This window comes from Odontesthes bonariensis, chromosome 11 (genome assembly GCF_027942865.1).
Source record: "Odontesthes bonariensis isolate fOdoBon6 chromosome 11, fOdoBon6.hap1, whole genome shotgun sequence".
Classification (NCBI taxonomy): Eukaryota; Metazoa; Chordata; class Actinopteri; order Atheriniformes; family Atherinopsidae; genus Odontesthes; species Odontesthes bonariensis.
In genome coordinates this window covers 30824810-30851424 of record NC_134516.1, presented here as the reverse complement: position 1 = coordinate 30851424, position 26615 = coordinate 30824810, and the positions used below count along the sequence as shown (strand labels likewise).

Below are 26615 nucleotides of genomic sequence, written 5' to 3'. Positions count from 1 at the left end.
AGTTAAACTCGATCATTCAGCCACCTACTACTGCAGGTGTTGGAAGTCTGGTCTCCACAGTGAGAAATGATCCCTGCAGCCTGTACAAAAACCTTCAGATGAAAACCGAAACCGGTCCGATGGGGAACCAGACATCCGGCGGCGTGGCTGCAGTGGCCAACCAGGCATGCAGCTAGAGTACCGGCTTCGGGCGGCAGGAGGCGGTGGTCTGGCTGGCGCCCAGACTTCCGATGGCGTGGCGGGAGAAGGCGGTGGTCTGGTTGGCACCCAGACTCCCGACGACGTGGCAGCAGGAGGCGGTGGTCTGGCAGGCGGCCAGACATCTGTCGACATGGCGGCAGGAGGTGGTGGTCTGGCAGGCAGCCAGACCCCCGACGATGTGGCAGCAGGAGGCGGTGGTCTGGCTGGCACCCAGACCTCCGACGACGTGGCAGCAGGAGGAGCCGGAGACCGTCCAGCAGGCGGCCGGACAGTCGGCGACGTGGCAGGAGAAGGTGGTGGTCTGGTGGGCGCCCAGACCTCCGACGGCGAGGGGGGAGCCCCCCCTTAAGGGATGGATCCCAGACATCCCCAATATCTGGGGGTGGGAGGGAGGGGCTTGAAAACGTGAGTCCATGGGCCGGGGCCCCATGGGCTCTGAGGCTTGGTCTGGCCCTGTGGCCTTTTGGTCTGCTCTTTGGCTGTGGCCTGCTCTGTGGCAGCTGGGTCCTGGGGCTGTGGTGTAGGAAAGGAGGAGGAGCTGTACAGCGCAGCTACCTCTTCTGGCTCCAAGACGAAGATTTCCAGCGAGGCAGTGCGCTGCACAGTCCTGACCCCCTACCAGATAGCTGATACCCCTGGTATATGCTGGAGGACCTGCTTCTGCAAAAAGAAGTCTACAAAATAATTAGCAGCGTCCAGCTTTTTCTAGGAGGTGCTGCTCGGTCCCGAGTGGCTCCAGAAATCCTCCACCAGCTCCCAGAAGGCTGCATAATCCGCCGCGTCCATGGTGGTGAGATCCTTCTGTCAATTTGGTGGTGTGATGAAAAGGACACGGATGCGGATATTCAAAAAAGCAAACTTGATTTAATTTCAAAAGTTCAAACAAAAAGCGCGGCTGAGCCGGATTCAAAAAACCTAAACTGTGAAATAATTATTGAACAAAACAAAACAAAACAAAACACTTAACATAGCGTGGAGAAAAACACTTAACTTGGTCGTGGCATGGCATGGAGGATGTTGACAGGTAAGGACCTCAAAAAAACAATCAGTGGACCAGGAAACTAAATACTGTGGAGGGTGATTAGGGATAGAGTGCAGCTGATGGGGAAAACACAGGTGCAGTGAATGAACTAAGTGCAGGGAAACTAAAACATAGGAAAACTAAGAACTAAACTATGACATGACTAAAACGTGATCTAAAAACCAAACATGACCTAAAACATAGTCCCATGACACTCTCAGCTCACATCGTCCTGGTCATCACCATCACTCCCACCTGTAGAGAGGAGATAAAGGAGTGTTTCAGAGCCTCTCTTCCTCAGCTGTCAGCTGCCATCAGCTTTAATAAATATAATAAATAATAAATAAAGTCTGATAAAATACTGCTGAGAGCTGCATGGACCTCCAACCCTCTACTGACCTCAAAGTCTGCAGTTTGTTGTGTGGACTCTTCACAAGATCACACAGCTCCTTCACATCTGATTCATTCAGGTTGTTCCCCCTCAGGTCCAGTTCTGTCAGATGGGAGGGGTTGGACTTCAGAGCAGAGACCAGAGAAGCACAGCTGATCTTTGAAAAACTGCAGCCCCACAATCTGAATAAAGAATAAAACATTATTTAATGAATCATCATTTCATCAACTAAACCACTGAAGAAGAAAACAGACTTTACCATGAAGACCAGCACAACTTTCACATCATATTAATCTGAACAAACAACTAAAACATGGTGTCTGACCTCAGAGTCTTCAGTCCACAGTGTGGACTCTGCAGAAAGCTGCACAGCTCCTCCACTGCAGAGTCACCGATGGTGTTGTAGCTCAGGTCCAGTCCTGTCAGATGGGAGGGGTTGGACTTCAGAGCAGAGACCAGAGAAGCACAGCTGATCTCTGACAACCTGCAGTCCCTCAATCTGAATAAAGAATAAAACATGTGAGCTGAAGCCAACAGGATGCAGGTTAAAACAGTCAAACAGAACCAGTGAAAAAGAGCTCTCATTAATATTAATGACTATATATATATATATTATATATATATTAATGCTGCTGCTTCAATAAAGACGGAGTGACTTCAGCTCTTAAACTCTGCCAGCTCCACCAGTGGCTCCATCCATACAAACTCATGTTGTGCAGCCAAATGATTCAAGTTTCAAAGAAAACAAACATGTCAGGAGGAACTTTGGAGCAAATGGGAACAAACTGATAGAAATGGAGATCAGGTTCACTGTTTTATTGAAGGTTAAAGGCACAAAAACATGGTGCAGTGATGTTTAATGGAATCATGGAATCAAACTTCTTTAAAGAGTCGACAGCAGCAGAACTTGTTACTGTGACTTGTTGTGTTTGAATATTTCAGTCAGTCCAAACATTACAGAGCCTTAGAAAAGTGTTGGAACCATCCAGAGGTGGACTGATTGATCAGTTTGGCTGATTAATGGATGCTGATGGACGCTTTGACTAACTATCAGAATCAGTGGAGTTTGAGGCTGATGGTTGGGAGACCTCCCCCATCTCCAGCAGGAAGCTACAAAGCTGAAGTCAAGGAGGAGTCAGAGTGTTAAGTTCAGTGTTTCCATTCAGTCTTTAAACATCACAGCTTCCATCAGAGTCACATGATTTAGAAGCAGACAGAAACACAGCAGGCAGCAGCTCCACTGAGAGACTCATCTTCAGGAAATCCAAACACTGGACTAATGAGCAGATCAGTACAGATGCTCGCTACCAAAGCTGTTTCTCCATGGAGTTTAAGTGGGCCAAAATATGAGTTTTTCCATCAGTTGAAACTGAAAGTCAAGTCTTATTCTTTAAAAAGACGTTTCATTCAAAGTCATACAGATGATTTTAGTTTGAAGCTAACTTTGATTTGATATCAAATCTTCTCTTTTCTGTTATTCTTCATATTTTAGTGGCTGGCCTTCTCTTCTATGCGGTGGTGTGCTGGGAGGCAACTTTAAGAGGAGAGATGTCAGCAGACTGGACAGGCTGCTGAGGAAAGCTGGCTCTGTGGCTGCTGCAGAGCTGGAGTCCTTAACATCAGATGCAGAGGAAAGGACTCTGAACAAGCTGCTGTCCATCATGGACGATGAGCAACTGTGATTTGTGCTGAGTGCTGACAGAAACAGCTGACATTAAAAAAGTTGAAGTGGCGGCTAAGCAAACCAATGCTTTAGTCGCCGAGCAGCTGAACTGGGGAAGTAGTGCCCGACGCGCTGGTTGTGCAAATAAGCTTCCAAAGATCCACGTTTCCGTTTACTTGTTTATTCATCACTTGTCTTGCTTCAAAGGTTAAAACGTACAGTAATCCATCAATGCAAATCGTTAAAATCCATAGCGATTGAAGCCAGGTGTGCAAAACGTGTATAAAGTGCAAAAGTGCTGTGCAAACTATAGCTTAAGATGTAGCGTAGCCCAAGCAAGCGGTCAGCAAAAAGTAGGCCTCCCCAGTCACCCACTCTCACACTGATTGAACCTTCCATCTCTCCAGCGCCCAGGTGAAATACAAAATTAATCACCACGTGACCCAATCTACCCACGTCACCACCCAAGCATGTCAATCAGTCCCAAAACTCAAATCTGTCCGTAACAAAAGTGTGTCAGTGCTGCAGGTTATTTTCACCAGCACTCATGGAGATATAGTGTGGAGGAGGAGTCTAAGAAAGGATTGCAGTTCCCACAGTCCCTGAAGGCAGCATGATGGGGGTCCCTTCAGCCTCCTCTGTTATTCTGGCAGTCAGGATTTAACCCCCCTGTCAGCTGACGTCCTGGCTCTCAAAGCAGGTCAGCAGCAAAAGTTTGAAAGTGAAAAAACGGGTCAGAAGGTGGAAAAAAGTTCAGAATCTGACAGAAAGTTTGAATCTGAAAACAGAAAACATCTCAAATATGAAGAAATGAGACTAAAGTGGAAATAAAAAACTATGAAAGAAGAATGAACTTTACATTCAAACTGAAATAAACGTCTGCTGCACTTTTTTTCACTTTGAATCTCGTTTTTTGTTCCTCAGAGAAACTGATGAAGCTTCATGTTTCTTATCTGCTGTTTCTCAGCCTGCATTCACTCACATGCTGCTCACAGCAACTCTGAGCTCTTACTGAATAAAACAGGTGGGAACAGCTCCCATCCAGCCAGCAGGGGAACAGAACAGCATGTATCTGCAGTGATGAAGCAGTCCCTGCTTCCCTCCTTCATGGCAGCTCAGTGAGCATCCTTTGTGTCTGTGTTGGGCTCACCTGCACAGGGTCGCAGCACTTCACCTGTTCAGCTTCTCTTTGGCTGCACAGCTATCAAACACTGACTCTGCTCCATGTTTTAACGGGCTTTTGGAGTTTTGCTGCTCCAAACTGTTGTTATTGTTTCAGACAGAAATATTCACCAACTCTGGAGCTCTAGAAGCATCAGCCAGTGATTCTAGATTTGTTTCTGTCTGACAGATTCACTGTGTTTTCTCATTATTTAATGAATCATCATTTCATCAACTAAACCACTGAAGAAGAAAACAGACTTTACCATGAAGACCAGCACAACTTTCACATCATATTAATCTGAACAAACAACTAAAACATGGTGTCTGACCTCAGAGTCTTCAGTCCACAGTGTGGACTCTGCAGAAAGCTGCACAGCTCCTTCGCTGCAGAGTCACTGATGGTGTTGTAGCTCAGGTCCAGTTCTGTCAGATGGGAGGGGTTGGACTTCAGAGCAGAGACCAGAGAAGCACAGCTGATCTCTGACAACCTGCAGTCCCTCAATCTGAATAAAGAATAAAACATGTGAGCTGAAGCCAACAGGATGCAGGTTAAAACAGTCAAACAGAACCAGTGAAAAAGAGCTCTCATTAATATTAATGACTATATATATATATATTATATATATATTAATGCTGCTGCTTCAATAAAGACGGAGTGACTTCAGCTCTTAAACTCTGCCAGCTCCACCAGTGGCTCCATCCATACAAACTCATGTTGTGCAGCCAAATGATTCAAGTTTCAAAGAAAACAAACATGTCAGGAGGAACTTTGGAGCAAATGGGAACAAACTGATAGAAATGGAGATCAGGTTCACTGTTTTATTGAAGGTTAAAGGCACAAAAACATGCTGCAGTGATGTTTAATGGAATCATGGAATCAAACTTCTTTAAAGAGTCGACAGCAGCAGAACTTGTTACTGTGACTTGTTGTGTTTGAATATTTCAGTCAGTCCAAACATTACAGAGCCTTAGAAAAGTGTTGGAAGCATCCAGAGGTGGACTGATTGATCAGTTTGGCTGATTAATGGATGCTGATGGACGCTTTGACTAACTATCAGAATCAGTGGAGTTTGAGGCTGATGGTTGGGAGACCTCCCCCATCTCCAGCAGGAAGCTACAAAGCTGAAGTTAAGGAGGAGTCAGAGTGTTAAGTTCAGTGTTTCCATTCAGTCTTTAAACATCACAGCTTCCATCAGTCACATGATTTAGAAGCAGACAGAAACACAGCCGGCAGCAGCTCCACTGAGAGACTCATCTTCAGGAAATCCAAACACTGGACTAATGAGCAGATCAGTACAGATGCTCGCTACCAAAGCTGTTTCTCCATGGAGTTTAAGTGGGCCAAAATATGAGTTTTTCCATCAGTTGAAACTGAAAGTCAAGTCTTATTCTTTAAAAAGACGTTTCATTCAAAGTCATACAGATGATTTTAGTTTGAAGCTAACTTTGATTTGATATCAAATCTTCTCTTTTCTGTTATTCTTCATATTTTAGTGGCTGGCCTTCTCTTCTATGCGGTGGTGTGCTGGGAGGCAACTTTAAGAGGAGAGATGTCAGCAGACTGGACAGGCTGCTGAGGAAAGCTGGCTCTGTGGCTGCTGCAGAGCTGGAGTCCTTAACATCAGATGCAGAGGAAAGGACTCTGAACAAGCTGCTGTCCATCATGGACGATGAGCAACTGTGATTTGTGCTGAGTGCTGACAGAAACAGCTGACATTAAAAAAGTTGAAGTGGCGGCTAAGCAAACCAATGCTTTAGTCGCCGAGCAGCTGAACTGGGGAAGTAGTGCCCGACGCGCTGGTTGTGCAAATAAGCTTCCAAAGATCCACGTTTCCGTTTACTTGTTTATTCATCACTTGTCTTGCTTCAAAGGTTAAAACGTACAGTAATCCATCAATGCAAATCGTTAAAATCCATAGCGATTGAAGCCAGGTGTGCAAAACGTGTATAAAGTGCAAAAGTGCTGTGCAAACTATAGCTTAAGATGTAGCGTAGCCCAAGCAAGCGGTCAGCAAAAAGTAGGCCTCCCCAGTCACCCACTCTCACACTGATTGAACCTTCCATCTCTCCAGCGCCCAGGTGAAATACAAAATTAATCACCACGTGACCCAATCTACCCACGTCACCACCCAAGCATGTCAATCAGTCCCAAAACTCAAATCTGTCCGTAACAAAAGTGTGTCAGTGCTGCAGGTTATTTTCACCAGCACTCATGGAAATATAGTGTGGAGGAGGAGTCTAAGAAAGGATTGCAGTTCCCACAGTCCCTGAAGGCAGCATGATGGGGGTCCCTTCAGCCTCCTCTGTTATTCTGGCAGTCAGGATTTAACCCCCCTGTCAGCTGACGTCCTGGCTCTCAAAGCAGGTCAGCAGCAAAAGTTTGAAAGTGAAAAAACGGATCAGAAGGTGGAAAAAAGTTCAGAATCTGACAGAAAGTTTGAATCTGAAAACAGAAAACATCTCAAATATGAAGAAATGAGACTAAAGTGGAAATAAAAAACTATGAAAGAAGAATGAACTTTACATTCAAACTGAAATAAACGTCTGCTGCACTTTTTTTCACTTTGAATCTCGTTTTTTGTTCCTCAGAGAAACTGATGAAGCTTCATGTTTCTTATCTGCTGTTTCTCAGCCTGCATTCACTCACATGCTGTTCACAGCAACTCTGAGCTCTTACTGAATAAAACAGGTGGGAACAGCTCCCACACAGCCAGCAGGGGAACAGAACAGCATGTATCTGCAGTGATGAAGCAGTCCCTGCCTCCCTCCTTCATGGCAGCTCAGTGATCATCCTTTGTGTCTGTGTTGGGCTCACCTGCACAGGGTCGCAGCACTTCACCTGTTCAGCTTCTCTTTGGCTGCACAGCTATCAAACACTGACTCTGCTCCATGTTTTAACGGGCTTTTGGAGTTTTGCTGCTCCAAACTGTTGTTATTGTTTCAGACAGAAATATTCACCAACTCTGGAGCTCTAGAAGCATCAGCCAGTGATTCTAGATTTGTTTCTGTCTGACAGATTCACTGTGTTTTCTCATTATTTAATGAATCATCATTTCATCAACTAAACCACTGAAGAAGAAAACAGACTTTACCATGAAGACCAGCACAACTTTCACATCATATTAATCTGAACAAACAACTAAAACATGGTGTCTGACCTCAGAGTCTTCAGTCCACAGTGTGGACTCTGCAGAAAGCTGCACAGCTCCTTCGCTGCAGAGTCACTGATGGTGTTGTAGCTCAGGTCCAGTTCTGTCAGATGGGAGGGGTTGGACTTCAGAGCAGAGACCAGAGAAGCACAGCTGATCTCTGACAACCTGCAGTCCCTCAATCTGAATAAAGAATAAAACATGTGAGCTGAAGCCAACAGGATGCAGGTTAAAACAGTCAAACAGAACCAGTGAAAAAGAGCTCTCATTAATATTAATGACTATATATATATATATTATATATATATTAATGCTGCTGCTTCAATAAAGACGGAGTGACTTCAGCTCTTAAACTCTGCCAGCTCCACCAGTGGCTCCATCCATACAAACTCATGTTGTGCAGCCAAATGATTCAAGTTTCAAAGAAAACAAACATGTCAGGAGGAACTTTGGAGCAAATGGGAACAAACTGATAGAAATGGAGATCAGGTTCACTGTTTTATTGAAGGTTAAAGGCACAAAAACATGGTGCAGTGATGTTTAATGTAATCATGGAATCAAACTTCTTTAAAGAGTCGACAGCAGCAGAACTTGTTACTGTGACTTGTTGTGTTTGAATATTTCAGTCAGTCCAAACATTACAGAGCCTTAGAAAAGTGTTGGAAGCATCCAGAGGTGGACTGATTGATCAGTTTGGCTGATTAATGGATGCTGATGGACGCTTTGACTAACTATCAGAATCAGTGGAGTTTGAGGCTGATGGTTGGGAGACCTCCCCCATCTCCAGCAGGAAGCTACAAAGCTGAAGTTAAGGAGGAGTCAGAGTGTTAAGTTCAGTGTTTCCATTCAGTCTTTAAACATCACAGCTTCCATCAGAGTCACATGATTTAGAAGCAGACAGAAACACAGCAGGCAGCAGCTCCACTGAGAGACTCATCTTCAGGAAATCCAAACACTGGACTAATGAGCAGATCAGTACAGATGCTCGCTACCAAAGCTGTTTCTCCATGGAGTTTAAGTGGGCCAAAATATGAGTTTTTCCATCAGTTGAAACTGAAAGTCAAGTCTTATTCTTTAAAAAGACGTTTCATTCAAAGTCATACAGATGATTTTAGTTTGAAGCTAACTTTGATTTGATATCAAATCTTCTCTTTTCTGTTATTCTTCATATTTTAGTGGCTGGCCTTCTCTTCTATGCGGTGGTGTGCTGGGAGGCAACTTTAAGAGGAGAGATGTCAGCAGACTGGACAGGCTGCTGAGGAAAGCTGGCTCTGTGGCTGCTGCAGAGCTGGAGTCCTTAACATCAGATGCAGAGGAAAGGACTCTGAACAAGCTGCTGTCCATCATGGACGATGAGCAACTGTGATTTGTGCTGAGTGCTGACAGAAACAGCTGACATTAAAAAAGTTGAAGTGGCGGCTAAGCAAACCAATGCTTTAGTCGCCGAGCAGCTGAACTGGGGAAGTAGTGCCCGACGCGCTGGTTGTGCAAATAAGCTTCCAAAGATCCACGTTTCCGTTTACTTGTTTATTCATCACTTGTCTTGCTTCAAAGGTTAAAACGTACAGTAATCCATCAATGCAAATCGTTAAAATCCATAGCGATTGAAGCCAGGTGTGCAAAACGTGTATAAAGTGCAAAAGTGCTGTGCAAACTATAGCTTAAGATGTAGCGTAGCCCAAGCAAGCGGTCAGCAAAAAGTAGGCCTCCGCAGTCACCCACTCTCACACTGATTGAACCTTCCATCTCTCCAGCGCCCAGGTGAAATACAAAATTAATCACCACGTGACCCAATCTACCCACGTCACCACCCAAGCATGTCAATCAGTCCCAAAACTCAAATCTGTCCGTAACAAAAGTGTGTCAGTGCTGCAGGTTATTTTCACCAGCACTCATGGAAATATAGTGTGGAGGAGGAGTCTAAGAAAGGATTGCAGTTCCCACAGTCCCTGAAGGCAGCATGATGGGGGTCCCTTCAGCCTCCTCTGTTATTCTGGCAGTCAGGATTTAACCCCCCTGTCAGCTGACGTCCTGGCTCTCAAAGCAGGTCAGCAGCAAAAGTTTGAAAGTGAAAAAACGGATCAGAAGGTGGAAAAAAGTTCAGAATCTGACAGAAAGTTTGAATCTGAAAACAGAAAACATCTCAAATATGAAGAAATGAGACTAAAGTGGAAATAAAAAACTATGAAAGAAGAATGAACTTTACATTCAAACTGAAATAAACGTCTGCTGCACTTTTTTTCACTTTGAATCTCGTTTTTTGTTCCTCAGAGAAACTGATGAAGCTTCATGTTTCTTATCTGCTGTTTCTCAGCCTGCATTCACTCACATGCTGCTCACAGCCACTCTGAGCTCTTACTGAATAAAGCAGGTGGGAACAGCTCCCACACAGCCAGCAGGGGAACAGAACAGCATGTATCTGCAGTGATGCAGCAGTCCCTGCCTCCCTCCTTCATGGCAGCTCAGTGATCATCCTTTGTGTCTGTGTTGGGCTCACCTGCACAGGGTCGCAGCACTTCACCTGTTCAGCTTCTCTTTGGCTGCACAGCTATCAAACACTGACTCTGCTCCATGTTTTAACGGGCTTTTGGAGTTTTGCTGCTCCAAACTGTTGTTATTGTTTCAGACAGAAATATTCACCAACTCTGGAGCTCTAGAAGCATCAGCCAGTGATTCTAGATTTGTTTCTGTCTGACAGATTCACTGTGTTTTCTCATTATTTAATGAATCATCATTTCATCAACTAAACCACTGAAGAAGAAAACAGACTTTACCATGAAGACCAGCACAACTTTCACATCATATTAATCTGAACAAACAACTAAAACATGGTGTCTGACCTCAGAGTCTTCAGTCCACAGTGAGGACTCTGCAGAAAGCTGCACAGCTCCTTCACTGCAGAGTCACCGATGTAGTTCGAGCTCAGGTCCAGTTCTGTCAGATGGGAGGAGTTGGACTTCAGAGCAGAGACCAGAGAAGCACAGCTGATCTCTGACAACCTACAGCCCCTCAATCTGAATAAAGAATAAAACATGTGAGCTGAAGCCAACAGGATGCAGGTTAAAACAGACAAACAGAACAAGTGAAAAAGAGCTCTCATTAATATTAATGACAACATGCTGCTGCTTCAATATAGACGGAGTAACTTCAGCTCTTAACCCTCATACCTGATTTAAAACACAACTTAATTTCTGAAAAGGGACATTTTTGTCCCCTTTTAAAACTACCTAAAAACATCATATGTTAATATTTTTTCCCGCTTTTTTTCCGTAGATCTTTTGTTCCACTTCAGTTCTGAGCATAACTACCAAGTTTTCAATTATTTTCAAAAATTTAACCTTTTAAATACTGGTTTATATGACGTAAACGCCAATTTCTGTAAAAAAAAAAACTCACAAAAACGGCTATATTTTCAATATATAGAATGCAAAGTGGAATTGTTGAGGGGGGATAATTATGGTCTGGGATAAGTCAATGATCAGCAACAACATTGATTTTTAGGGATTTTTTCATTTTTTGCTATGTCTGATTTAAAAAAAAAAACTCCTTAATTTCTGAAAAGGGACATTTTTGTCCCCTTTTAAAACTACCTAAAAACATCATATATTAATATTTTTTCGACTTTTTTTTTCATAAATCTTTTATTCCACTTCAGTTCTGATCATAACTACCAAGTTTTCAATTATTTTCAAAAAATTAACCCTTTAAATACCAGTGTATATGAGGTAAACACCAATTTCTGTTAAAAAACAGACACAAAAACTGGTGTATTTTCAATATATGCAATGCAAAGTGAAATATTATATGGGGGATTATTAGGTCTGGTATATGTCATTGATGAGCTTCATCAGTTTTATCAGCTTTTTAGTTTTTCTGCAATGGCAGATTACAGAAACGGCTCCCATAGACATCCATTATAATGAATACAGCATTAGTCTTTGGCACACACACACGCACAGTCCAGGATTATTTGGGGTTTTCGGTGCTCATCCACGCTGACCACTGGGTCCCTGTGCGCTGTGCTGAGGAGGAAAACATTTTCCACCTCTTCGGCACATATGACATGCCATATGCAGATTACAGAAAGTGTGTGTTGCAGTGAAGGCCAATGTTGAGGAGCGCACAGGTCTGTGGCTCGCCTGCAGATGGACTGGGGGAAGCTCAGGCTTATTCCTTCTAATGGTCCCAACCATGGCGAGTTTTCATTTCAGCAGATCTTCATTCCAATACTTGAAGATAGCAATTTAGCTTATTATTTATATATTATTATTTAGCTTATTAGCCCACGACGTAGGCCGATAAATTTTAACACAGCGTCTAAAGCTCGCCACTCCCAAACCCTTCATCGGTAAAACGGCCGATGTACGACTGAATTTCAATTGCAGCTGGAAACTGAAACATTCATATCTTAGATGTCTTTGGAAGGCTATGAGCAGCGCACGTCACACAGGTAACCCACATTTTGATGGCATATTTTGCGGGTTTGCTGGGGATATACTGCAGAAACGCGCAGCGACCCTGAAAGGCCTTCAGCTGCTCATCGATGCAGACTTCTCTGCCCGGGGTGAAGAGGCGGGCGAGTCGGCTCTCCCACTTCTCCCAGAGAGCTGCAATCGGAGCCAGTTTGCCTTGTCGCTGGGGTCATGTCAGCTGGTCATCAAACAAGGGATTCAAATCTTGTGCGAGCCATGGTTTGCCTGAACATGGCCCATCCAGTGCATCCCACAGACTGAGGGTGCTCTCACCTCGTGAGTGATGCACCCCGGCGAGGATGAGCAGCTCAAGGAAGGCCTGCAGCTCTCCTTTGTTGGTGTCCCTCCAGGCCTCTGTGGTGCGTCTGCCTTCCAGGTTGGTGAATTGAATGATCAGCTCCATCAGCTCATCAGTCAGAAAAAGATCCCAGGTGGGCTTCACATCGGTTATGCGGGCGCATGCGTAGGTGGTCGGTCCAGGGCGAGCACAGGCAGGTATCGGAGGGTGTTGGCGTGGTTGTCAGACCAGGATATCTTGCCATTTCTTGACACCCACAGAATATCCAGGCCAGCAGTCTCATCAGTTTCATCCTCCGTGCTGTTATAATCAGAGCTGCTGGAAGGAGGGTGAGTTCCCATTCTTCATCAGAGGAGTCATCAGAGGAGGATGAATAGAGAGAGTCGCTGTGCCCTGGTCTGAGGACTTCCTCTACGGCTTGGGCAACGCTGAATTTTTGTGCCATGCCTTCCAACCTTCCTTCTTCGAGGTGAATCAGGAGAATGAGAAATGCACTCAGCTTTTTATGTATTCTCATGCTGGTGGCGCTGTCGTTGACAAACGAGGGTGCTTTCATCATGTTACCTCAAAGACACCTAAATTATTTTATTATGTTACCTCAAAGAAACCCAAACTATTTCTCAGTCTGACGACCTCATAACATCACTGTGGTCACACAGGTTTCAGTGTGTGTGTGTGTGCCATAGACTAATGCTGTATTCATTATAATGGATGTCTATGGCAGCCGTTTCTGTAATCTGCCATTGCAGAAAAACTAAAAAGCTGATAAAACTGATGTTGTAGCTCATCAATGACATATCCCAGACCTAATAATCCCCCATAGAATATTTCACTTTGCATTGCATATATTGAAAATACAACAGTTTTTGTATCTGTTTTTTAACGGAAATTGGTATTTACCTCATATACACTGGTATTTAAAGGGTTCATTTTTTGAAAATAATTGAAAACTTGATGATTATGATCAGAACTGAAGTGGAAGAAAAGATTTCTGAAAAATAAAGTGGAAAAAAATATTAACATATGGTATTTTGGGGATCATTTTAGAAGGGGACAAAAATGGCCCTTTTCAGAAATTAAGGATTTTTTTAAAAATCAGGCATAACAAAAAAATTAAAAATCCCTAAAAATCAAAGTTGTTGCTAATCATTGACATATCCCAGACCCTAATTATCCCTACTCAATAATTCCACTCTGCATTCCATATTTTGAAAATACTGGCACCTAAAGGCTTCAAAATTGGGCTAAAAAGTTCAAATTGGCATCTAAAGGGTTCATTTTTTTTAAAATTAATGACAACTTGGTAGTTATGATCAGAACTGAAGTGGAATAAAAGATTTATGAAAAAAAAAGTGGAAAAAAATATTAATATATGATGTTTTTAGGTCATTTTAAAAGGGGACAAAAATGTCCCTTTTCAGAAATTAAGGAGTTTTTTTTTTTACACAATGAAAAATTGCATTGTATATGATGTGTGTTTGAAATTCGAAAAAATAGTCAAAAATGCACAACTGGACTATCTACAGTGTGAAATTAGAGGAGAAAGTACACCCCAAGTGGACAAAAATGTCCCCTATCAGGGATTAGGGTTAAACTCTGCCAGCTCCACCAGTGGCTCCATCCATACAAACTCGTGTTGTGCAGCCAAATGATTCAAGTTTCAAAGAAAACAAACATGTCAAGAGGAACTTTGGAGCAAATGGGAACAAACTGATAGAAATGGAGATCAGGTTCACTGTTTTATTGAAGATTAAAGGCACAAAAACATGGTGCAGTGATGTTTAATGGAATCATGGAATCAAACTTCTTTAAAGAGTCGACAGCAGCAGAACTTGTTACTGTGACTTGTTGTGTTTGAATATTTCAGTCAGTCCAAACATTACAGAGCCTTAGAAAAGTGTTGGAACCATCCAGAGGTGGACTGATTGATCAGTTTGGCTGATTAATGGATGCTGATGGACGCTTTGACTAACTATCAGAATCAGTGGAGTTTGAGGCTGATGGTTGGGAGACCTCCCCCATCTCCAGCAGGAAGCTACAAAGCTGAAGCTACAGATCTGTTCTTCTTCAACTTAAATCTGAGTTTCTGCTCTCTGATAAACTGCTGAGCGTACAAATGTCCTTCTCTCATGTTTAAACCGTTCTCCTTCATTCAGCCTCTGTGGAAACTGAGAAATGGATAAGGAGTTGGAGGAAAACATGAGGGAGAAGCACAGCTGAACCAGATACAAACGTGAAATAAGTTCTCCAAAATAAAATAGGAAGTAAAGCTAACAAGAAACAGAAGAGGAGCTGATTTCATTAGAAACATGACTGGAATACAGAACATGGAAGTAGAGCAAAAACTGAGTCAACACAAAACAACAACTTTACAAAAGTAAAGGAAAGACAAACCAAACAGACATTTTCCTTCTTTTTCTTTAAAATCATTAACCTGGAGGAAGCTAATGTCGTACAATATTTGCATCAGGGTGTTGCACATCCCCATATCTCCTATAGGTCTGTGGTGGAAAGTGTGATGTGCCTCGCAGCATCTGTTGGGGCAGCAGCATCAGAGCCAGAGAGACAAACAAACTGCTCTGGAGCCCCAGGAGCAGAGTATGGAAAGAAGAATGTTGCTGAGGCTGCTCAATAACCCGGAAAACACTTCACACCCTCCACATAACACTGTGAACAAACCAGTTTTAATCGACTATGTGCCTTTCCAAAAACCAGATTTGAATCCAGCTCTGTCACCAGTGTGTCACTTACTTCTGCCACTTGTACGGTCTCTTTATATTTTTAAATAGTTTATAGTTGTATAAAACATTTTACTGTTATGTTTTGCTACTGGATTTAAGGTAAACACAAGAAACTTGTGCTAAAGAAAAAATAAACCACTCAGTGAATAATTCCCTATACTCCCTATATTCTCTTCTCTAGCCTATCGCTTGTATTTCCTCCTAATCTATCTAATATTATCAACAAATCTTTATTGACTGCCTCCCATTCTTTGTTGCTATTTGCCCTAGGCCACAACTCTAGCTTTCCGCTCCATATTTCTCTCTATAACTGGCCTATTCACCTCAGTATCAGCTGCATCCCTTCATAGAACCTCCTCCTCCACCATCAGGATGCTCTCTATGGTGGTCCTGTAGAGGTTTACCAGCAGGTGATGAGGGAGGTGGGCATGTTTTAAGCCCAGATGTGGACTCCGAGGAACTTAAAGCTCTCCACCCTCTTGACTTCCTCTCCCCTGATGGAGGGGGGGGAGCATGGACTTCTTGGATCTCCTAAAATCCACAATAATTTCCTTATTCTTGGATGTGTTCAGGTCCAAATTGTTGTGGAGACACCGGTGGGTCAGGTGCTGCACCTCCTCCCTGTTGGCCGGCTCGTCATCGTTTGTCCTACAGCGGTGGTGTCGTCAGCTAACTGGGTGGGTGGGTTTACTTCAGAACTAGTTGCCACACAGTTAAAATGCAGAGAGGTCTATAACTCGGAGCTTTAGTCCCTGGGCTACAATAAAGCACTGGTTTGAAAGTTGGACGAGCTTCCAGTGGCCTGATTGTGTAACCATGGCTAGCTCTGCTTGTGTACAAGTCTCTTCATGGTCAAGCGCCAAAGTACATCTCTGACATGTTAGAGCCATATGAACCAACCCGGGCTCTGAGAACCTCAGGGAGGGGTCTCCTGCTGGTGCCCAGAGTCAGGACTAAACAAGGTGAGGCTGCGTTTCAGTTTTATGCTCCTAAAATCTGGAACAGTCTTCCAGAAGATGTGAGACAGGCCTCAACTCTGACAATGTTTAAATCCAGGCTGAAAACAGTTCTGTTTAGCTGTGCATATGACACCTGAAAGTATTTTATCTGCACTCTTCACTTTTTAATTAATTAATGATTATTTTAATGGGTCTTAAATTTCTTTCTTTTTTAATTTCTTTCTTTTATTTTTTTATTCCTTTTTAATGGTTTTATTGCCTTCTTGTGATTTTATGTAGCTGTAAAGCACTTTGAATTGCCCTGTGTATGAATTGTGCTCTATAAATAAAATTGCCTTGCCTTGCCTAATGGTGAACATGCTTCTCTCTCTTTTCTGACTCTTTCTACATTAAAGTCAACATTTGAAGTTGGTCAGTGAAACACTGTCAAGTTATTTCTGTCACATTTTAGTGAAAAAAATCCAAACTTTTCTGGAAAATGAAATCTAATGAAAACATTATTCCATTCTGGTTAAATGTGATGATTAAAAAGGTCAAACTTCCTCAGTACTGACTCAACTTGCTGCACTCTGACCTGTTATTGTGCAGCTGAATCATGGATTTTCTGTCAGTTATGGCTGACAATCTGACATTTTTAACATTGATCAGAACCATCTTTGAGTTTGGTTTTAATGTCAGAAATAAACAACAATGCATCACTTCTGCCTGACCACATTTAAATGATTTACTGTGTTTATCTTTTTAATCTGGGACATATGGAAATTCATCAGTGAATGGGTGGAGCCTTTCTGTTGGGAACTTCAGATGAAATGTTGAACAGAACCTGCTTCAGAGCAGGTCATGTGATCACCACCTGTTACCACGGTGATCTGACACTGAAAACTGACTGACTTTAGGCAGAGAGTCTCTATTGTGAGGAGAGGGAAAGCTGGCGGCTTTTTTTGGTACTGCACTCTAGGGGGCGCCAACGAAGCAGTGCAGAGCAGGCAGAACTCTCTGGTGATACTATGAGATCCACCTTAGATGCAGCCATTGCTTTGGATAGAATTTTTTATATTTTTTCATTTTAATTTTCCTAAAGGCAGGATAAATTATCCTTTCAAACGGCACTTGGTTTGATTTTTTAGACTCACTAGATTTGTTTAAAATACACATTTATTGTCAGTATTGCATCCCGAGTGACGTCACGCATGTGGCATCACTTTACGGCATGGTCAGTCCTAGCGCTGAGCTAGCAGAGAGGTGTTAGCTCAAATAGTTACAGATTTCAGCACAGCCCTTTTACATACTCTCTGACTAGCCTCTGGTTTAGCTTTGGTTGTTGTTAGCAGCACCAGGTTAGCACTCTGGCACAGTGGACGAGTGCCGTAAAGCAGCCGGTCGTAATCAGCCGTGCGTTCTTCAGATTACGTTAGCTAGATGCTAGCGGATACTGACTCGCAAATGCCAGACCTGTAAGAAAACAGAAAGCTATAACTCCCAGGTTATTGTACTTTCGATATAAATCCACATCCCTCTGTCAGAAATCACAGTAATATTTTCAGGTTTCAGCCGCTAGCGGGGACATTTTTTGAGTTATTAGCGCCAGCCCTATGGCCAATGGTCATTCTGCACTCGCTCGCCAGCGCCCCCAGACCAAATCAACTGAACTGCAGCCAAATTTTTTATAATGGGGCGAATAGGAAGCGGAACGGCTGTCTGTAAAAGGGCTGTGCTTTCGGGACAACAGTCCTCGGTAAGCCATCAATCTGTCCTTGTAGCACAGCCCTCTGAAGAGGTGGCACCATCTCTCTGTGCTGGCAGGGCTCTGCTGCACATCTGTTACCTCTGGATTTTTACATTTTTAAACACAAATCAAAAAGCTTCTTCTTCTTTGGTGTAATTCTGAATTCCACTCTGGTTTCTGCACACCTTTTTATGGATTCTTTTAGCATGTGATCCTCTCAACTTTGGTGATTTTTCATCCTTCATGTTTAAAATAAAGTGCTGAGTCAGTGCTTTGCCATTTCCTCCAGTCTGTCACTAATTACTGGGTGAAGGCTAAAACCCAAAGGAGACTGAGTCATTGTAGTTAAAGTGACTGAACTCTGCACATTTGTCGTGTTCAAATGAGCAGCAGAACCAGCAGATCTGTCAGTTTGGGTTGCAGTTTAATCTTCATCCAGCTTTCCAAACTTTACTGATCAAACATCTCTCAGATGAACCCAGAAAGGTGAGTCAAAGCTACATTTCAGCAGCTCCATTTTTTACTTCTGATCTAAAGTGTTTTCTCTCCTTTAATGACTTAAGAAAAATGTTTTTTACCAGGATGATTTTTCGAAGGAACAGCTCTTCTTCAGTCTATGAAAGTGAGAAAATAATTGCTTTGGCAGGTGAAAAGATGTAAGGGAAGATTAATTAAGACACGTGGAAACACTGAATATTTGGATATTTCCACACATCACTAAATCATTTCAACTAAAACACAAGAACTAAAAGAGAGATGATTTTAGTTTGAAGCTAACTTTGATTTGATATCAAATCTTCTCTTTTCTGTTATTCTTCATATTTTAGTGGCTGGCCTTCTCTTCTATGCGGTGGTGTGCTGGGAGGCAACTTTAAGAGGAGAGATGTCAGCAGACTGGACAGGCTGCTGAGGAAAGCTGGCTCTGTGGCTGCTGCAGAGCTGGAGTCCTTAACATCAGATGCAGAGAAAAGGACTCTGAACAAGCTGCTGTCCATCATGGACGATGAGCAACTGTGATTAGTGCTGAGTGCTGACAGAAACAGCTGACATTAACAAAGTGTGTCAGTGCTGCAGGTTATTTTCACCAGCACTCATGGAAATATAGTGTGGAGGAGGAGTCTAAGAAAGGATTGCAGTTCCCACAGTCCCTGAAGGCAGCATGATGGGGGTCCCTTCAGCCTCCTCTGTTATTCTGGCAGTCAGGATTTAACACCCCTGTCAGCTGACGTCCTGGCTCTCAAAGCAGGTCAGCAGCAAAAGTTTGAAAGTGAAAAAACGGATCAGAAGGTGGAAAAAAGTTCAGAATCTGACAGAAAGTTTGAATCTGAAAACCGAAAACATCTCAAATATGAAGAAATGAGACTAAAGTGGAAATAAAACACTATGAAAGAAGAATGAACTTTACATTCAAACTGAAATAAACGTCTGCTGCACTTTTTTCACTTTGAATAACGTTTTTTGTTCCTCAGAGAAACTGATGAAACTTCATGTTTCTTATCTGCTGTTTCTCAGCCTGCATTCACTCACATGCTGCTCACAGCCACTCTGAGCTCTTACTGAATAAAACAGGTGGGAACAGCTCCCATCCAGCCAGCAGGGGAACAGAACAGCATGTATCTGCAGTGATGCAGCAGTCCCTGCCTCCCTCCTTCATGGCAGCTCAGTGATCATCCTTTGTGTCTGTGTTGGGCTCACCTGCACAGGGTCGCAGCACTTCACCTGTTCAGCTTCTCTTTGGCTGCACAGCTATCAAACACTGACTCTGCTGCATGTTTTCACACATTTCTCACCTGATGGAAAGCTGCTCACACACACTCACAGCCTGCTTCCATCTGCTGTTACCTAGCAACAAGTTAGCTCACAGCTTTTCTTCCATCCATTGTCCAATCATGTTATTCTTCTTCTGATAAACTCTTCTTTGTGTTTTCCTCACAGTCACTAAATGTCAGCATCACTTTCAGTTGGACTTGACATTGTGTAACAGAGGGAATTATTGATAGAATTCATGAAATAAAGCTCAACTGAAAGTGATTTCCTTTCAGTTATTAGTGGGAGAAGGTTTTTGGCTGGATTTTGTCATCATGAATGAATCTGACTGAAGATAACTGCTGCTGTGATGAAAGCTGCTTTCTAACCAAGTCAAAGATTGTTCATTTCCAACAGTGTTGGAGGGGAGTTTGTTAGCATCAGCTGATTAACGGGCTTTTGGAGTTTTGCTTCTCCAAACTGTTGTTATTGTTTCAGCCAGAAATATTCACCAACTCTGGAGCTCGAGAAGCATCAGCCAGTGATTCTAGATTTGTTTCTGTCTGACAGATTCACTGTGTTTTCTCATTATTTAATGAATCATCATTTCATCAACTAAACCACTGAAGAAGAAAACAGACTTTACCATGAAGACCAGCACAACTTTCACATCATTTTTCATTGTTATGCGGATGACACACAGATTTATGTACCATTTAAGAAAGCAGACTCCACCTCCCTTCGTTCTCTGTTCTTATGTCTGGAAGATTTGAAGGCCTGGATGGCCCTAAATTTCTTGAAACTTAATGAAGATAAGACAGAGGTAGTGATTTTTGGCAGTTCCAATGAAGACTCTCTGTCCGATGCTTGCTCCTTGGCTCAGTATGTCAAGCCGGTTGTTACAAATTTAGGGGTCAAGATGGATGCTGGTCTTAAGCTGGAAGCTCACATTAGAGCTGTTGTAAAATCCAGCTTTTTTCACTTAAGGCAGCTAGTCAAAGTTAAACCCATTCTTCCTAGACAGCACTTTGAAACAGCAATCCATGCATTTGTGACCTCACGGCTGGATTACTGTAATGCACTATATATAGGCGTCAGTGATTCATGCATTTCCCAGCTTCAGAGGGTTCAGAATGCTGCTGCACGACTTTTAACAGGTACACAAAAATTTGACCATATTTCCCCTGTTTTAGTTTCTTTACACTGGTTGCCAGTATATTTTAGGATTCATTTTAAAATCCTTTTATTTGCTTTTAAAGCTCTTAATGGCCTTGCCCCTGCTTACCTGTCTGAGCTGCTACATTCCTACACACCCTCCCGTTCTCTCAGGTCAGCTGACCAGTTGTTTCTCAGGGTCCCGAAGACAAAGCGCAAGCTCAGAGGGGACCGTGCTTTTTCTGTGGCAGCTCCCAAGCTATGGAATGACCTTCCTTTGGACATAAGACAGGCCTCTTCACTTGTTGTTTTTAAATCCCAACTTAAGACCCATCTTTTTTCTTTGGCTTTTGGCACAATCTGAGATGTTTGACTTCGTTTTATTGTGTTTACATTTTAATTACTTTAGTGCTGCTTTTATATTTGACCCTTCTATTTTATGATTGTGTATAGCACTTTGGTCCTGTGGGTGTTTTAAGTGCTTTATAAATAAAGTTGGTATGGTATGGTATCATATTAATCTGAACAAACAACTAAAACATGGTGTCTGACCTCAGAGTCTTCAGTCCACAGTGTGGACTCTGCAGAAAGCTGCACAGCTCCTTCACTGCAGAGTCACCGATGTCGTTCCCGCTCAGGTCCAGTTCTGTCAGATGGGAGGGGTTGGACTTCAGAGCAGAGACCAGAGAAGCACAGCTGATCTCTGACAACCAGCAGCCCCTCAATCTGAATAAAGAATAAAACATGTGAGCTGAAGCCAACAGGATGCAGGTTAAAACAGTCCAACAGAACAAGTGAAAAAGAGCTCTCATTAATATTAATGACAACATGCTGCTGCTTCAATAAAGACGGAGTGACTTCAGCTCTTAAACTCTGCCAGCTCCACCAGTGGCTCCATCCATACAAACTCATGTTGTGCAGCCAAATGATTCAAGTTTCAAAGAAAACAAACATGTCAGGAGGAACTTTGGAGCAAATGGGAACAAACTGACAGAAATGGAGATCAGGTTCACTGTTTTATTGAAGGTTAAAGGCACAAAAACATGGTGCAGTGATGTTTAATGGAATCATGGAATCAAACTTCTTTAAAGAGTCGACAGCAGCAGAACTTGTTACTGTGACTTGTTGTGTTTGAATATTTCAGTCAGTGCAAACATTACAGAGCCTTAGAAAAGTGTTGGAAGCATCCAGAGGTGGACTGATTGATCAGTTTGGCTGATTAATGGATGCTGATGGACGCTTTGACTAACTATCAGAATCAGTGGAGTTTGAGGCTGATGGTTGGGAGACCTCCCCCATCTCCAGCAGGAAGCTACAAAGCTGAAGTCAAGGAGGAGTCAGAGTGTTAAGTTCAGTGTTTCCATTCGGTCTTTAAACATCACAGCTTCCATCAGAGTCACATGATTTAGAAGCAGACAGAAACACAGCAGGCAGCAGCTCCACTGAGAGACTCATCTTCAGGAAATCCAAACACTGGACTAATGAGCAGATCAGTACAGATGCTCGCTACCAAAGCTGTTTCTCCATGGAGTTTAACTGGACCAAAATATGAGTTTTTCCATCAGTTGACACTGAAAGTCAAGTCTTATTCTTTAAAAATATGTTTCATTCAAAGTCATACAGATGATTTTAGTTTGAAGCTAACTTTGATTTGATATCAAATCTTCTCTTTTCTGTTATTCTTCATATTTTAGTGGCTGGCCTTCTCTTCTATGCGGTGGTGTGCTGGGAGGCAACTTTAAGAGGAGAGATGTCAGCAGACTGGACAGGCTGCTGAGGAAAGCTGGCTCTGTGGCTGCTGCAGAGCTGGAGTCCTTAACATCAGATGCAGAGAAAAGGACTCTGAACAAGCTGCTGTCCATCATGGACGATGAGCAACTGTGATCTGTGCTGAGTGCTGACAGAAACAGCTGACATTAACAAAGTGTGTCAGTGCTGCAGGTTATTTTCACCAGCACTCATGGAAATATAGTGTGGAGGAGGTGTCTAAGAAAGGATTGCAGTTCCCACAGTCCCTGAAGGCAGCATGATGGGGGTCCCTTCAGCCTCCTCTGTTACTCTGTCAGTCAGGATTTAACACCCCTGTCAGCTGACGTCCTGGCTCTCAAAGCAGGTCAGCAGCAAAAGTTTGAAAGTGAAAAAACGGATCAGAAGGTGGAAAAAAGTTCAGAATCTGACAGAAAGTTTGAATCTGAAAACCGAAAACATCTCAAATATGAAGAAATGAGACTAAAGTGGAAATAAAAAAGCTGCTCACACACTCACAACTTCCATCCATCTGCTGTTACCTAGCAACAAGTTAGCTCACAGCTTTTCTTCCATCCATCGTCCAATCATGTTATTCTTCTTCTGATAAACTCTTCTTTGTGTTTTCCTCACAGTCACTAAATGTCAGCATCACTTTCAGTTGGACTTGACATTGTGTAACAGAGGGAATTATTGATAGAATTCATGAAATAAAGCTCAACTGAAAGTGATTTCCTTTCAGTTATTAGTGGGAGAAGGTTTTTGGCTGGATTTTGTCATCATGAATGAATCTGACTGAAGATAACTGCTGCTGTGATGAAAGCTGTTTTCTAACCAAGTCAAAGATTGTTCATTTCCAACAGTGTTGGAGGGGAGTTTGTTAGTATCAGCTGATTAACGGGCTTTTGGAGTTTTGCTTCTCCAAACTGTTGTTGTTGTTTCAGCCAGAAATATTCACCAACTCTGGAGCTCTAGAAGCATCAGCCAGTGATTCTAGATTTGTTTCTGTCTGACAGATTCACTGTGTTTTCTCATTATTTAATGAATCATCATTTCATCAACTAAACCACTGAAGAAGAAAACAGACTTTACCATGAAGACCAGCACAACTTTCACATCATATTAATCTGAACAAACAACTAAAACATGGTGTCTGACCTCAGAGTCTTCAGTCCACAGTGTGGACTCTGCAGAAAGCTGCACAGCTCCTTCACTGCAGAGTCACCGATGTTGTTGTAGCTCAGGTCCAGTCCTGTCAGATGGGAGGGGTTGGACTTCAGAGCAGAGACCAGAGAAGCACAGCTGATCTCTGACAAACTGCAGCGCTCCAATCTGAATAAAGAATAAAACATGTGAGCTGAAGCCAACAGGATGCAGGTTAAAACAGTCCAACAGAACAAGTGAAAAAGAGCTCTCATTAATATTAATGACAACATGCTGCTGCTTCAATAAAGACGGAGTGACTTCAGCTCTTAAACTCTGCCAGCTCCACCAGTGGCTCCATCCATACAAACTCATGTTGTGCAGCCAAATGATTCAAGTTTCAAAGAAAACAAACATGTCAGGAGGAACTTTGGAGCAAATGGGAACAAACTGATAGAAATGGAGATCAGGTTCACTGTTTTATTGAAGGTTAAAGGCACAAAAACATGCTGCAGTGATGTTTAATGGAATCATGGAATCAAACTTCTTTAAAGAGTCGACAGCAGCAGAACTTGTTACTGTGACTTGTTGTGTTTGAATATTTCAGTCAGTCCAAACATTACAGAGCCTTAGAAAAGTGTTGGAAGCATCCAGAGGTGGACTGATTGATCAGTTTGGCTGATTAATGGATGCTGATGGTGTGGGAGAGAAATGGCATGACATGGCCTAATTACATCGTGTGCTTTGTTGACTGGTTCATATGAATATTGTTTAAGGTTAGAATGAGCTTGTTTACGATAATGGCAAAAGCCAGGCGCCTTAGAGAAGATTGGGCTTGAGCCACGTACGCATTGTATGAAGCAGGGCAGTATAAAGGAGTGTCACAAACTGAGGTCAGAAGGAATTTCCGGACATTCTGAATGCACATGTTTCTGTGACGGTTTGTTCAATAAAACTTCCCCATGAGAGGCTGACCGCGCGGATTCGACTCCTTTTTTCTCCACAACATAATGGTGACCCCGAATTCGTGAGATTTTGCATCTGGAGCCCGGCAGAGCGTGTCCGCTGTTCCACAGCAACCGACATCAGCTGCTAAAGCCGGCCGGCAGGTGGGTTTTTTCCCTAACCATCAAACAGCGGATTTCTATTGGTGGTGTACAGGTGACGGTTCTTTCCGGTTTCCCCAAATTAAAAGAACACAGGAGACAGTACAGATTCTGCTCGGTAAGTCTTTCATTTGTTTTCCTCTGCGCAGAGGAGCTGCTGAAATTGTGTATAATTGATTGTGAGCCAAGAGGAGCTGAATGTTTGAATCGAGATAAAAATTGGGTGAACAGCAGCTTATGTGAGATGTGTTTTTAAAGCAGACGGCTGTGAAGAAGCTGGTCGGGCGTGCGTATTGTGTTGAAATTATATATATATTTTTTTTTTGTTGTGATTAAGAAGGACTAGTAGCTATTGCCCTGGCAGGAAATGAATCGATGAGTTCAAGCTGGATTGATGGATACGCTTTAAGAGCGAACAGGTTGTTAAGCAATCGTTCATGGTGCCTCTTACAACCAACAGCCATCCTTCAATGCATGGGGGGGGAATACCCGCAGAAGTACGGCGCACATTGATTATTGAATATATGTGGAAATCATTTTCACTAGTTAAGGAGTAGACGAATGCTGATAATTGATTGACTTGCGAACAGAAAAAGTTTGAAGGTGGAATCAATAAGCATTTCAAAAAAACTCTGAAAAGTAAATTCCAGTTCTATAAGGGCACAGTTTAAATATATGTTTATATCATTTTATATCTGCTTAGAACTCTTTGGAGTTATCCGAGACCTCAGTATAAAGACATTTTGAGAAGAAAATTCAAATTCGTTCATGAATTGGCCACAGGAGATTATCATAAAGAGGTCACAGCGAGGCTCATAAAGTACACGTCAGCGTCTGTTGCTCTGGTCAGAGACCATATCACAAGGCTTATAGAGAAAACACATTTTGTATTCCATATATTGCCAACACCAATATCTCCTGAAAAATTAAAAGTCTAAATGAAAGAAATTGATCATTTAAAACTGTGAAGATTTGAACGGTGACTGACGAAACTTTGATCGACTGACTTGGGGTGTCTGTGTGACCGGTCTTTCTCTCTGTCAATGTGTGTGTCACTGCGTGTGAAATCCTGCTGTTTGATGTGAATTTAAGAAAAAAAGAAAAGAAAAAAGTTATTTTGTGTGAGAAATCAAGTTTCCAACTCATCTCATCCCTTGACTTTTGAGTATTTATAGTCATTTTGAGTATTTAGGATTAAGAACACACACGTAGTTTTGGTAAATATAATTGAAGTTCCATACACATTCGCACATAGAGTTAACACAACAACTTACATATATAATCGTCCAAAATAAAAAGATTAAGTGTGCAGAGCCACTCAGAGTTGCATTGGTATAATTACAGTAATGAGCCGTGAGTTTTAAACGCTGTGGGTTGATTTCTTTAAACATTGTGAAGTCTTATTGAGTGCATCCTATTTTTATTGAATTATTTCCAGGACCACTGTGATTGTTTTGGGTTTTTAAAAAATTCTGTTTTCAACAGGCTTGTTGGATGTGTTTGGGTTTCAGGAGGGAGAGCGAGGTGCTGCGGGTACACGCCGGGTGTCCGCTGTTTGTGCAGGTGCACGCCGTTTGTCCTTGACATTCTTATGCTGTTTCTACACTCACAAATGTTCGTGTGTAATCACATTTTCTTTCCTTTTTTTCTCCAGAGCACTTTATGGTTGAACTGTAATACTTATTAGTTTTCTTTAAGTAATGTGCTAATTGCAGAGTTGGTATCAGTCGAGTAAATGAGGGCTTCGCGATTCTTAGAGGAGAGTTTCTGCTTCTAAGCCATTTGTTTGTCACGCCATTCAACGTGATTTTTGACATTCCTGATAGAAAGTTTTTCGCTTATGCATCGTTTCTGTATCTTTTGGTTTGTATTTCTCCCTGTCCACAGCGTGTTAAATTGTATTTCTTTCTCTTTCTTAAGTTGTTACAAAAGTG

At 42.5% G+C, this 26615-nt stretch overlaps 2 protein-coding genes across 2 annotated transcripts in view; both read right to left on the bottom strand.

Moving 5' to 3' along the window:
- LOC142391905 (NLR family CARD domain-containing protein 3-like) overlaps nucleotides 1–26615 on the bottom strand; it is a 418516-nt gene that overhangs the window by 345752 nt on the left and 46149 nt on the right. The window lies entirely within an intron of this gene.
- LOC142391962 (uncharacterized) lies at nucleotides 1389–25145 on the bottom strand. The gene is made up of 9 exons (XM_075478157.1): nucleotides 25084–25145; nucleotides 23591–23764; nucleotides 21239–21412; nucleotides 10430–10603; nucleotides 7599–7772; nucleotides 4770–4943; nucleotides 1939–2112; nucleotides 1622–1795; nucleotides 1389–1477 (listed from the first exon to the last, which is right to left on the bottom strand). The coding sequence occupies exons 1-9, from the start codon at nucleotides 25143–25145 to the stop codon at nucleotides 1468–1470; spliced, it is 1290 nt and encodes a 429-aa protein (XP_075334272.1). The 3' UTR covers nucleotides 1389–1467.